This window comes from Macaca thibetana, chromosome 15 (assembly GCF_024542745.1).
Source record: "Macaca thibetana thibetana isolate TM-01 chromosome 15, ASM2454274v1, whole genome shotgun sequence".
In the NCBI taxonomy this organism is placed as follows: Eukaryota; Metazoa; Chordata; class Mammalia; order Primates; family Cercopithecidae; genus Macaca; species Macaca thibetana.
This window is the reverse complement of record NC_065592.1, coordinates 104,225,729-104,239,217: the sequence shown is the minus strand read 5'-3', so window position 1 is coordinate 104,239,217 and position 13,489 is coordinate 104,225,729. Positions and strand designations below refer to the sequence as shown.

Here is a 13,489-nt window from a genome sequence, read left to right as displayed (position 1 = left end):
CAGTAGATAAAGCAGATGTGCTCTTGAAGGTGCATATTCATGAGAACAGACCCAAATAAACTCAGATGGTCTCACTCCCATTGAGGCTACATAGAACGCATGACAAAGATATACATGATTTTCAAGGCCACTTTTCAAGTATTGAATAAATGTATCACACAGTGATTAAAAAGTGCAATCTCTAATCCTGAGTTTCAGATGCCCAAAAGACGTCTAATAGTATAATGAGAACATTTCCTCCAGGGCTCAAAGTACCCTACCTATCAGGTACGGGCCAGACACGAGGCCCCAATGGTCTGGAGCAGGCAGGAGGTGAAAAACAGGACACATTGTGGAGCAAAGAATACGAACGGGAGGCCGAGGCGGGCGGATCACAAGGTCAGGAGTTCAGGACCAGCCTGGCCAATATGGTGAAACCCAGTCTCTAATAAAGATACAAAAATTAGCTGGGCATGGTGGCACACACCTGCAGTCCCAGCTACTCGGTAGGCTGAGGCAGGAGAATCGCTTGAACCCAGGAGGGGAAGGTTGCAGTGAGACGAGATTGTGCCACTGCATTCCAGCCTGAGCGACAGAGTGAGACTCCGCTTCAAAAAAAAAAGAGTATGTACGGAGGACATGAGTGATATCAGAAGAGGCTGCTGAACACTGGACTCCAGCCTGGCATGAAGTGCCCAGCCCTGCTCTCCACCCAAAGGAGCTGGACCTCAGATCACCCCAAACCACTCCTGGCTTATGGTGGAGCACACATGTTCCAACACTTAGGAGAGTGAGGACTGTATTTGGGGCAGAGAAAGAAAAAATGGATCAGGACAACATATGAAAGATCTAAAGAGAATAAGTAAAGGCTTAATTATTGCTTTGAAAATAACGAAGTGTTTGAGGTTTTGTTACAGCAAGCTCCATAAGTTGGTAACTCACAATTATGTTCCTAACATAAAAATGTCATTTGGAGGTTTAATTTATTTGTTTTTATTATATTTTTTAGTTTTATGAATTTAAAAGTTCTATTCTGGGGTGACGAAAGTAGAAAACATAGGGTGTGGGAAAATTACGAAAACAGGAGATTCTAAAATAATCCTTAGGAAACCACCTAGATTGCTAAGAGAATTTCAGAGTTTCAAAGGCTATGAAATGGGTGGGCTCAGGCCTGGATCTCCAAGGTATAAGGAGAGCCAGGTGACACCTGTGTTTCAGAACAGAATGGAAAAGGGACTCAGGGCTGTCTCTGACAGGTGAGCAGCTAGAGTGGGAGGGAGGGATCCGGGGGACCCAGGAGGGTGGAGGGACCCAGGGCTGGGAGCTGAGGGCGGGGCTGTGCTTCAGCCTCCTCCTCCCACTGCCCCTCCCCCTGCCCCCAGGAGCCCTTTGTGAGGAAGAGGCCCCAGCTCTGTGATGCAGGCCTGGGCCCCACTCCCTAGACCCAAAGGGGATGCCCAGCCCTCAGTTGCTTGAAGGCGACATTGCACTTCAGATGGAGAAAATGCTCTTTCCTCTGAAGAGCCCTAGTGCCACATGGCTGAGCCCCAGCTCCACTCCCTGGATGATGGATTTCATCCTCACCAGTGTGTGTGGCCTGGTGCTCCTCTACCTGTTACTCTCCTACCTCCACAGTGACCCGCCCTCACCCCCGCCCGGGAGGAAGAGGAGCAGCAGGGAGGTAAGGAGCCCTCAGCCCAGCCCCACAGAGAAAGAGTCTCTCTTCTTTTCCTCCCCTCATTTCCACTTTTCCCAAACAACGAGAGACGCTCCCACGATGGGAAATCTCGTCATCCCTCTAGGGCAGGGCAGGGCAGGCAGGGGTGAGAGTGGGCGGAGGATTCCACCCCCAGCTCCCAGACCATCTGTGGGGTGCGCAGGGGGCGTCAGGGCAAAAACCAACACCAGACTCAGTGGCGACGACCGGGTCAGGAGAGGAGTGAGGTCTCTGTGGGAGGAGAGGCCCCAGCCCTGCCTCATCACCCCCTTCCTGGGCCAGGTGCCTGGGGGCCCAGCCTCCTCTGTGTGATCTGGGTGTGATCTGGGAGCTGTGCTGAGCCCCCGAGAGCCTCCCACAACAGCCTGGATTCGCCTGTGGCTGCACCCCGGCCACAGCTGCTGCTTCCTCCTTCACCACAACCCCATGGTCCCGGCCTCCTCTCCATTCTCTTCCCAAGCAGAATCCTACCGGCAGCTCAGAGGCGCCTGCAGACCTGAGCCTGGGTGTGCCTTCAGGGGAGGAGCAGGGACTGGGAACAGCCGGGGCGGAGCCACACAGAAAACCCCTCCTTGCATTTTCCTAAGAAGGAAAACGGAAAACATTTCATTCACGATAAACATGAGTGAAAAGCGCACACAGAGCTCCCTGAGCTAGAGGCAGGGCGCCGTGTCCTTCATGAGCACTGCATGTGTGCAGCTGGTCTGGGGAGAGGAGACTGAGAACTGGTCCCAGCCCCTCATCCTTTCTTGCCTCTCAGCCTCAAAGGGAGAGAAGGGGGAGGTCCAGGAGCAGAAAGAAGATCTCAGCTCTGAAAGGTGAGGCTCTGCTGCTCCCCGGGACTCCCCAGAGGTGACAGCATCGCCTGTGCCCGAGGAAGTCATTTGCAGAGGCCTGAGAGGGAAACTCCTGGGAGGGAAATCGGAACCTGGGGCCTCAGATTCCCTGTGGGAATGAAGCCGGGGGCCTGGGACCGGGATTGCCCATAAGGGGTCGGTGTGGGGAAGGGACCAAGGCCTGCCGGGATATGGGCGGAGGTCAGGGAGGCTCCAGGTCCATGTGGACAGCTGTGTACCTCGGCCATGGCTGACTCCTCTTTGAGACCACCCGTTTGCTCTCCCAACAAGATGGTTGTGACACCCATGAAGGGGTGGACGTGGAAGCGCTTTTTGCAAATGACAAAATGCTGCACAGTGGACACCTTCCTGTCACCATCAGGGCCATGTGTCCTTGGACACAGATGTGTGGGCTTCAGGGTCTAGTTCCCTGTGGTGTCCCCTAAAGAGACATCCACTCAGCCTCCGTGAGGTTCCCAGGCAGCGCCCTCTCCACCATAACCCTGTCTCCTGACTTCCAGCTTGCAGAAACCTCCTGAGGGAGCTGGAGGAGACTCGGGACCTGAACAACCTTCTGGAAAGGTGAGGAGCTTCCCCCTTCTCTCCATGTCCTCCTTCCTACCAGGGCCTCTGATGCAACCCTAGAGCCTGCTGGTGATCTGGGAGGGAGAGGTCCTGGGAAGAGGAGAGGAGAGGACTGAAGCCCTGGGGCAGGCTTAGGCAGAGCTTTGTGAAGTCAGCAGTGGGGGAGGTGGAGGAGCTGTAGGCCCCAGGTGCCCACCGCTCCTGGCTTCCTGGCCCCACCTGCCCCTGGCTGCAGCTTGTGCCTCTTGTCTCCTGCAGCCACCTGAGGAAGCTCGCTGGCGAGGGCGGCTCCCATCTGCCATTAGGTGGAGACCCCCCGGGTGACGTGTGCAAACCAGCGCCTGCTAAGGCCCACCAGCTGCATGGGAAATGCATGCCAGATCTGTCTCCCACCAGCTTGTCCCCAGCAGCTCCCCCAGTTCCTCTGGCCTCCACCCAGTCACCAGGTCCGATGATCTTCTCAGAGCCTTTTGGACCACACTCAACCCTGAGTGCCTCCGGGCCTCCAGAGCCCTTGCTTCCCCTAAAACACCCTGCATCCCGGCCACATGTGGTTTTTCCTCTTTCAACACAGCCGCATGGTCCCCTGACCTCTCTACCTCCACCCGACTCCAGCCTGGCTGGACTTCAGTGTGGCTCCACAACACGCCCCGTCCCCAAGAGCTCCCCTCTACACAGCCAGGGGCCGCCTTCTCCAACCAGGGTGATCTCTGGCCTTGGGCGCTCCAGCGATCCCATCTGGGACCTCTATTGCTGGAGGGAGGCTGCCACCACCTGGGGCCTCTCCACCTGTTCACATGGCAAATCCCAGCCACAGCATCTTCCCGACCAGCCCCTAGAGGCTTCCTTCTGGGGAGACTCCACACCCAGGCACGTGGAGGTAGGTGTCTGCACATTCATCCACCCTGACGTGCAGAAGCTGCTGGAGACTCTCATCGCCAAGAGAGCACTGATGAAGATGTGGCAGGGGAAAGAAAGGGAACGGGCCGACCACCCGCAGATGACATCGCTGGGGAAGGAGTGGGACATCACGACTTTAGATCCCTTCTGGAACGTGTCAACTGAACCACAACAGCTGCCCCGTCCTCAGCAAGTCTCTGACGCCACAGCGGTGGGGGACCACTTGCAGCAGAAATGCAGCCAGCTTTTCTGGAACCTCCCATCTTTCAACAGCGAGTCCCTGGTAGCCACAGCCTGGGTTTCTAGCAAGCCTTCCTCACAGAATGCGCACTCCGTATCACTGGATGAAGCCTCCACTTCTCTTCCAGGTGGACCTGAGGTCGAGGTATCCTCAGAGCTTTCCCAGGCACCGCCTTCCTCACAGAATGCACACTCTGTATCATTGGATAAAGCCTCCACTTCTCTTCCAGGTGAACCTGAGGTCGAGGTATCCTCACAGCTTTCCCAAACACCGTCTTCCTCACAGAATGCACACTCTGTATCACTGGATGAAGCCTCCACTTCTCTTCCAGGTGAACCTGAGGTCGAGGTATCCTCAGAGCTTTCCCAGGCACTGCCTTCCTCACAGAATGCACACTCTGTATCACTGGATAAAGCCTCCACTTCTCTTCCAGGTGAACCTGAGGTTGAGGCATCCGCACAGCTTTCCCAGGCACCGCCTTCCTCACAGAATGCACACTCTGTATCATTGGATAAAGCCTCTACTTCTGTTCCAGGTGGACCTGAGGTTGAGGCATCCTCACAGCTTTCCCAGGCACCGCCTTCCTCACAGAATGCACACTCTGTATCATTGGATAAAGCCTCCACTTCTCTTCCAGGTGAACCTGAGGTTGAGGTATCCTCAGAGCTTTCCCAGGCACCACCTTCCTCACAGAATGCACACTCTGTATCATTGGATAAAACCTCCACTTCTCTTCCAGGTGGACCTGAGGTTGAGGCATCCTCACAGCTTTCCCAGGCACCGCCCCAGCCCCACCACATGGCCCAGCCCCAACCTTTCACTCCAGCCTGGCCCCAGTCCCAGCCCCCGCCTTTGGCTGGGATCCAGACCCAGGCCCACCTCTCACCCCCTGTCCCAAGCCTACCGTGCTCTTCTCCACCCCAGATTAGGGACTGTGGGGCATCTTACCCGACAACCCAGGAGAAGACAGAGTCTGTCATCCCCGCTGGAAAGGAGAATCTTGAATGGACCTTGAAGAAGCGACCAAAGTGGAAGAGGGTTTTGCCCTCTCTCCTCCAAAAGTCTCCGACTGTCCTGAGCCAGCCCACTGCCCACCTTCCCCAGGAGAGGCCAGCCTCCTGGAGCCCCAAGTCAGCCCCCATCCTTCCCGGGGTTGCCACCAGCCCTGAGCTCCCAGAGCACCGGTGGCAAGGAAGGAGTGCCATCCACCAGGAGCAGTCCTGTGGCCCTCCCAGCGGATTCCGGGCATCTGGGGACCTGCCGCCGCGTGAGGGGGAATTCCCAGGGAGGCCCCAGAGTCGGGCAGCAGACACGCAGGAGGCCCTCTTGCCCTCCCAGGCTTCTGGATTTGCAGGGAAGGGCAGGAAGGATGTGCAGAAGGCCGGGTTCAGGAGCTCCGGAAGGTTCTCTGGGAAAGGGTGCTTACGGTCCAAACTAGGGCCAGACCCAAGCCGGGATCCAGGCTCAGGAAGGACCTCAGTGAAGTTTCTGGAGGAAGACGAGGAGGAGGCAGAAGGTGACATGTGGAGGCCCTGGAAGTACCAATCAGTAAATTCTGCACCCAGGGACCCAGACAAGGAGCATCTGGAAAACAAGCTGCAAACCCATCTGGCCAGGAAGGTGGGGGAGATCAAAGAGGGCTGGATCCCCGTGCCTGTGCGTCGCTCCTGGCTCATGGTCAAATGTGCTGTTCCCCAGTCTGACGCCCACAGGAAACCCGGGAAGCTGGCATCCTGGAGGGGTGGGAAAGCCCACGCGAACACCTCCCGGGAGCTTTCCTTCCTCCAGCCCTGCACCCAGCAGATGCTGGAAGTGCATCTTCTAAGGTTCCGTGTGAGACACAGGTGGGGTCCAGACCTCCAGTCCCTGGAGCCCATAAATGTCTGGTCAGGTGAGGCTCAGGACCCACCCTTCCCACAATCCACCTTTCCCCCCTGGGCCTCCTGGGAATCTCGGGACGAGTCTGCAGCCAACGTTCCCATTTTCCTGGGAAAACGTCCTCAGAACGGTCCAGGAGACAACAGAACAACAAGCAAGTCAGTCCTGATGGTGAGTGGCGCTCTCGCTTCCCCACCACCTGAGCAGGAGGAAGCCCAGAGGCCCCTGAGAGGGTCCCAGTCAGCTGACACCCATGGGCGATCAGAGGCCTTTCCAAGTCGACATGAGGACAGGGGGTTTTCTCAGCCCCCCACATGCAGCCTTGTGGGCAGAACCTGGCAGAGCAGGACTGTCCTGGCATCCGGGAAACCCAAACCCAGACTAGAGGGGAATATGGGTTCAGAAATGCCTGGGAACGAGGCAAGGTTTGAGAGTGAGAGCATGTCCCCAGGAGACGTGTGTAGTAGCAGAGCCCTGCAAGAGCTCAGCATAGGGTCCCAGTGGGCAAGGGCCGAAGATGCCCTGGAGGCACTGAAGGTGGGGGAGGAGAAGCCCCCCGCTTGGGACGTCACCGTGGGAGCCAGTGTGAGGACAAGTTCAGGAAGCATTCAGGTGGATCTGAGGAGCACAGGGGCTCTGGGGACCACTGATAACCCCTCAGGGTCTACAATCTGTGTTGCTCAGGATCCAGAGCAGCTGCGCCTGAAAGCGCAGGTGGTCAATGAGATTGCGCTCCTAGTTCAGGTGGATTCAGAGGAGCAGCCGCCAGGCCGTGCCTCGGGCGTCCTCCTCCAGGATGGCGCCATAGATCTGTGCCTTCCAGGCCGCCACGTGGACATGCTGCCCGCCACAGACAGGCTGCCCGTTCAGGCCCCTCTGTCCACCTCCCAGAGTGTGTCCAATAAGAACACGACGGCTTCTCAGGGGCCATGGGCCCTCCTATGGAAGGGAGGGGACAGCCCAGGGCAGCGGGAGCCTGGGAGCCCGAAAGCAAAGGCCCCACAGAAAAGTCAGAAGTCGCTGGGCTCTGCGGACAAGGGCGAGGCCCGCAGGAGACCCAGACCAGGGGAGCAGGGACACGGCTCCAAGGGACCAAGGACCTCTGAAGCCAGTGGGAGGAGCCACTCTGCTCACACCAGGGAAATAGGAGACAAACAAGAAAGGAAATACAACCAGCCTCAGCCGGAGAAACGAGAGACGCCACCTGAAAACCACTTCCGGAGAAAGATCGGTCACCATCCACAGGGTCTACACCCCAGGAAAACAGGCGCAGGGTGGGAAGACGTCCTGGAGAAAGGCAAGCCTGGGGCAGATGCTGTCCAGAGCTGGGGGTCTGGCCCAGCAAGGCTGTTTATGGACTGCATGGTTGATGAAGCCTGGACCATCAGCAGAGTTGTGGGGCAAATCCTGGTGGACAAACTGGGGCTTCCGTGGGGACGTGGTCCCTCAGACGTCAGTCGCCACAAAGGTGACCTCCACGCCCAGGAGAATGTGCCTTCCTGCGGCCACAGGGGTCACTGCCACCAGGAACATAGCAGAGAGATGAGAGCTCCGGCCTGCAGCCCCAAAGCCACCCCCAGGGGCCACCACTGTCCTGTCAAAAACAGGAACATCAGGGACAGAGACAGCAGATGGGCCCCACCTCCCCGGGAGCCTGTGTCCCCAGCTGGCCCCCACCACCACAGGCCACGAGTGGCAAGCGCCTCGGGTGGCCCCATCTGCGGCCGCTGGAACTGAGGTCTACACAGGGGTCTTGCCTCTTGAACCAGAGAAGGCTTCTTGCACGTCTCCTGGGGGCGACGGGGTTCTACTCAAATAAAACTGACACCTACGCGTTAAGCCTGTCCTGCCTGGGTGATCACAGCCATGTGTTCCCGACTTTCACAGAGAAGTTCCCAATACACTTGGTTTCCCTGCAGAGGTGGTGGCTTCTGTCTGTGCCATGCTAGGGCACAGGAAAGGGCTCAGCGTCCGCTCCTTCTGAGTGCGGCTTCCAGAATGGCTGTACCTGGAGGAGGCTGGCAGGGACGTGGAGGACCCCCTCTTCTCCCTGTCCAGGGAGAAACCCTGTCTGGTTTCTAAGCTGGATCATGACCCAGAGCCTTCAGGACGTGTAAGGACAGCAAACCCTATGGCGACCCCACCGGGTCTGGCTCACTGCATCCCCCTTCTCACTAAGGTAACTTCTGTACTGCTGTAGGGGCTGGGTCTGCAGGGGCCTCATGGCCTGAGGGGCTGGTAGGCTCCCCTGAGGCTGGAGGAGTGATGGATCCCAGCAGCCTCCCTGCCCCGTGGTAGCCTGGGAATGTGGGGTGTCCTGTACTGGCCCTGGGTCAGAGGTGGGACAGCTCCTTCCCAGATGTCCTGGTGGGGAAGAGGTGACACCCTCCCCAGACCCTTCCCTGCCTGCTGAGTTCCGGGGCGGACCTGGGCCCCGCCAGCACTTGGCTCAGCCTTGATAACACCGCTGGGTTTTCGTCTGGTGTCCCCTGCCTCACTCTCCAGAGCAGTCTCCCGGCCACTAGTGTGGGGTGTCTGTTTCAGGAGGCACCCAGGGCTGCTGCCTGGCCCCCTGGTGGGACTCTGCGGTCAGGAACCACAGGAGGGGACCTAGGCCCAGGGTGGGAGGTGGGAGAAGAATCTGGGAAGATGAACATAAGTTTGCAAGTGCAGGATCCACAAGCTGCCCACAGCTGTAACCAGGGTCCTCACAGTCCGGTGATCATTACAAGTAAAAGTGGTCAGTGCCACTCCCAGGGCAAAGGGACCCAGAAGGCAAGGGCTGGCCTGGGTGACACAGCACATCTATAGCTCCAAGCCCAGCTGCTGGCAGGGGACACACTGGGCCTCAGAGGATCTGGTCACATGGTTCACAGGGAGAGTCCCCACAGGGCACGGTCCTGGGCTCCTCCGTCCTGGTGCTGGGTCCCTCCTGGCCATCCCCAGGGAAGGCAGGAGCAAAGGCAGGAGCTGGTTCCCCAGAGGGCTCTGCCCAGGGAGAGGTCTGCACCTGCAGGGGTAGTGGAGGCTGAGGACAAGGGGACAGGCCTGTACCCAGGCGTGGCGGGACCCATGCTGGAGACCTGTTTGGAAAAGACCCTGGTGTCACTCTGGGTGCCCAGGCTACTGCTGGAGCCAAGTCCTGTCTGGGGTGGTGACCTGGGCAGCTCTAGTGTGGGCCCAAGATCTATGGGACCCCGGATCATGGGACCTGCAGCAGAGGAGCCCCAGAGAGACCCCCATGTACACCCCACACTCAAAGATTCCCACATTCATAGAGATTCCAGAGATTCCCCATAGTGACCCCCAGAGACCCCAACAGAGAATCTGACAGAGATCCCCCCATGAAGACCCCCCAGAGGGACCTCCCCACAGAAACCCCTGACAGACTCACACAGAGGCCCTTCAAAACTACACGGAGACCCCCACAGAGATCCCCATGGTGACTCTAACAGAGACCTGCACAGAGAAATATATCAAGGTCACTTTGCCACCCCCTCAAATCCCAAGCACTGCACCTGGTGAAAACGAGCGGCATCTACCTCATTCCAGCAGCGCTTTCTCCTGGCCGCCCTCTGCCCTCTTCTAGAGAAGATTCCCTGAGAAACCCAACAACAGAACAGCCTCCTCTGTCAGACGGCGTCCGACTCACAGCGACCCCCCGACCCGCCGGCAGACCCTTCCCCAGATCACCCAGGCCCAACCCCCGTGCTGATATAAAGGTGCAAGCGCTCCTGACAGAGCGGTGGGAGTTTCTCTGACGCTGTGCCTCCCAGGCCGCCCTCAGCCCCTCAGGCCGGGCTCCCCTCACTGCCAAGGGAATCCGCCCGCTCGTCTGGGTCGGTCTTGCTCATGGACTCCTCCTGCGGGCCTTGTGCTGGAGCACATGGAACAGGAAGGATCTCGGCGTGGACATAGCTTCCTCCGAAACCCTTCGACTCCCTGCGAGGCCAGGCTGCCTGTGCTGGGTTCCCCGCCCTGGCCCTTTCCCCTGTGACAGCCTCTGCAGGCCTGGACATGTTTCTCCCAGAACCCTGAAAGCTTCTGGTGGGCCCGGTGAGGAGGGGGCGCGCCTGACCACACTCCCGCTACTGTCCTCTGTTATAAATTATTTCATAACATCTTAGTTAACGGGCACAGGGATCCATGCTTCCTTATCTGCCTCATACATAAGTTGCATCACTAAAATCATATTTTCATAAAGGGTCTTAACTCTTTTCAGTAGCTAATATAATGTGTCAAAGAAAATCTGTAAAAATAAAATGGCATTGATAGTTCTAATTTAGTGGTATAAATAAATTTCCAGATTCAAATTATTCCATCTAAGTTACTTATTTTATAGGTCAAATATGAATACTCTAGTAAGTTTTTTAATTCTTCAAAGTAGACTTCTGATGTTTAGAGAATACAAACTAAAAAGCAATTTTGCCTTAAAACATTGTTTCTAATGTGTCACAAATTCATTTTAAAAAACTATTACCAAACAGGATATATTTTTAAGTAGTTTAAATATACAACTTGCAACAGACACACATACTGTAAATCCACTCTTCTGCAAATGAGGAGCAGCTATATGTTTACCTTAACATCCAAAATGCTGAATCTATATAACGGGTTGCTTATTTACAACCACATGTAAAATAGGGTATTACAATAATTCAGCATGCGTATTTGTTCTTTTGGAAAAGTTTTTTAATTATTGAAAAGAATTGAAAATCTTCCAAAACATCATCTGTTTGAAAGATGTTAGAAAAGAGAGTGTAGAAAAATAGGACTGCATTCTTATTGCCTAACGGTTTAACCTCAGTTGTAAATACACACATATCACACATATCTATGTGTGATATGTGTGCACATGTCTGTATCCGCATACATACATATGTGTGTGTTGTAACATCATTCAATTAGTAACATCCGTTCTATTGTTTGCTGGAATACACTGTTTTTATTATTCTACAGAGCAGGCACATCACAATTAATCTCTAGACTCGAAGCCTGAGTAACTATTCTCTCTCCAGCAGTTTCTGCCAGTTCTTGGGTTTGGAAAAATGAGTTGGGCATATTTGCTTGGGTCCATTTCTGAGTTCTGTATTCTGTTCTGTCGACCTGTGTGTCCATCTCTCCACCAATATCATGTGCCTTTTCATATAAACTTAAAATAAGTTTATCTATATGCATAAAAAATCGAACTGGGGTTTTGATATGAATGTCATTAAGTCTACACATCAATTTAAAGATAATTGACATCTTTGCTATCTTGAGTCTTCCAAACCATTAATAAGGTATGTGTGAATTTATTTAGTTCTTCTCTCAATTCTTTAATGCACATTTTGTAATTTTTGCCATCTTGATTCTGCATGTCTTGTCAGATTTCTGCCTAAGTGTTTTCTTTAGAGCAATGGTAAAGGTATTTTCAGTTTCCATGCATTCGTTGTTAGTTTATAGAAGTATGATGAGTTTTGTAAGATGGATCATTTATCCTGTGAACTTGCTAAATAACTTATTATTATTTCTACAAGACTTTTTTAGTTTCTCTGAGACATTACAAAGACAATTGTGTAATCTGCAATAGAGGCAGCTTTCCTTCTTTCTTTTTTTTTTTTCAGTCAGTATGCCTTACTTGTTTGTTGCCCAATTGTGCTAACTAGAACTTTCGGTGCTCTGTCAAATAGCAGTGGTGAGAGCAGACGTCTCTGCCTTGTTTCCACCCTCAGGGGAAAATCATTCAGTCTTTCACCATTAGGTATGACATAGCTGTTGGTTTTTGATAAATACTCTTGATAAAGTTCAGGAAGTTTCCTTCTATTTGTAGGTTTCTGAAGGTTTTTATCATAAAACTGTGCTATACTTTGGCAAATGCTTTTTCTACATCAATTACGTAAGTAGCATACATATTTTTGAATCATGTTTGTTTGTCCAGGTTGATATTCCTTGTCCTTTAATTGACAAGTGTTCACAATTTATATTTAAGATAACTGTAATGTATATGTTAAGGCCTAGGTGTTCTACTTTATAATTTATTTTCTGCTTGTTCATTCTCTTTTTATTTCCTCTGCTCTTTTTTCTTACCTTCCTGTGAGTTACTGAAATAGTTTTAGGATTACATAATTATTTCTTTATATTGTTTTCTAGTACATCTCTATATTATTTTCTTACTGTCTTTACCTTATTATCATTATTCATTTGTAACTGACCAAAGTCAACTGATATTGATGTTTTACCACTTTAAATTAAGTGTAGACACCTTATTTTCATGTAGGTCCCTTTACCCACCTTGTTTTTAAAAATCGAATTGCACTGAGTAACACATCTAATACACAGCATGCTTCTACAGGCAGCGTTATAATTTTTGCAAAAACACTGAATATGATTTTGAAAACTTCTGAGATGATGCGTAACCTGTTATATCTTTTTACATTTTGCCATTCTCTTATTCTTTTCTTTCTGAAGTTCCAGTCATTCTTCTGATATCATTTGGTTTCTGTTAATAGGACTTTTCACATTTTTAAGAGGAGTTTTGGTAAAAAACAAATTGTGTCAGTTTTCCTTCACATAACGATGCTTTTATTTCTCCCTTTTTGAATGCTATTTTTGCTGGACATAGAATTTGCAGTTAACAGTTCTTTTCTTTCAGGACATAAAAAAGGTTGGGACACTTCCTTGTGTCCTACACGGTTTCAGATTGGGGGCAGGCTTTCAAAAATTTTTGTTTTCAGAAGTTTTTATATGATATGTTTCAATATGAATTTATTTGGGTTTATCTTATTTAGGATTTACTCAGCTACTTGATTCTGTAAATTTCTGTCTCTGTCAAAATTAAGATGTTTTCAGATATCAATTTATTGACTGTTTTTCCAGTCCCACTACTTCTTTCTACTTTCCATCTGGGTCTCTGATGATATATATACTCAGTATTGTGATGCTGTCTGACAGGTCCCTGAGGCTGTTCTCTGTTGTTTTGTTTTGTATCTATTTTTTTTCTTTTGTTCAGATTAGAATCAGTAAGTCCTACTGATTTGTCCTCAAGTGTACTGATTCTATCTTCTGTCTTCTCCCCTTTACTATTAAGTTTACCCAGTAAAGTTTTATTTCAGCTGTATTTTTTAATTCTATAATTTCCAATTGGTTCATTCTTATAACTTACTTTTTGTTTTGCTGAGATTTTCAAGATTTGCATTTGGTTCAAAGGAATTCCTGTTAATAATTGCCCGCCGGTACCACCTCACTCAGTCTCATTTCAGCTGGTTCAGTATGGAGGTTTAATTCACCACTGGGCCCTGCTGACACGGGAAGTGGGGGGAAATTGGAGTACTAGTTAGCCTAGATGCGACACTTTGTCAGTCTGGTTGATTT

The 13,489-nt window shown here is 52.1% G+C and overlaps 1 protein-coding gene across 8 annotated transcripts; it reads left to right on the top strand.

Annotated features, from left to right (window-relative positions):
• The first annotated feature begins 1,434 nt into the window (after positions 1-1,434).
• Positions 1,435-7,962, top strand: SPATA31E1 (SPATA31 subfamily E member 1). Of its 8 annotated transcripts, none has more exons than XM_050761533.1 (5): positions 1,435-1,660; positions 2,457-2,514; positions 3,054-3,114; positions 3,376-4,600; positions 4,907-7,962. In XM_050761533.1, exons 1-5 carry the CDS (start codon positions 1,475-1,477, stop codon positions 7,871-7,873), a joined length of 4,497 nt encoding a protein of 1,498 aa, XP_050617490.1. In that variant the 5' UTR covers positions 1,435-1,474; the 3' UTR covers positions 7,874-7,962. The 8 variants fall into 8 exon arrangements, with proteins under 8 accessions (XP_050617490.1, XP_050617489.1, XP_050617491.1 ...); XM_050761532.1 differs by having other exon boundaries at positions 4,805-7,962; XM_050761534.1 differs by having other exon boundaries at positions 3,376-4,691; positions 4,998-7,962.
• Positions 7,963-13,489: the final 5,527 nt, after the last annotated feature.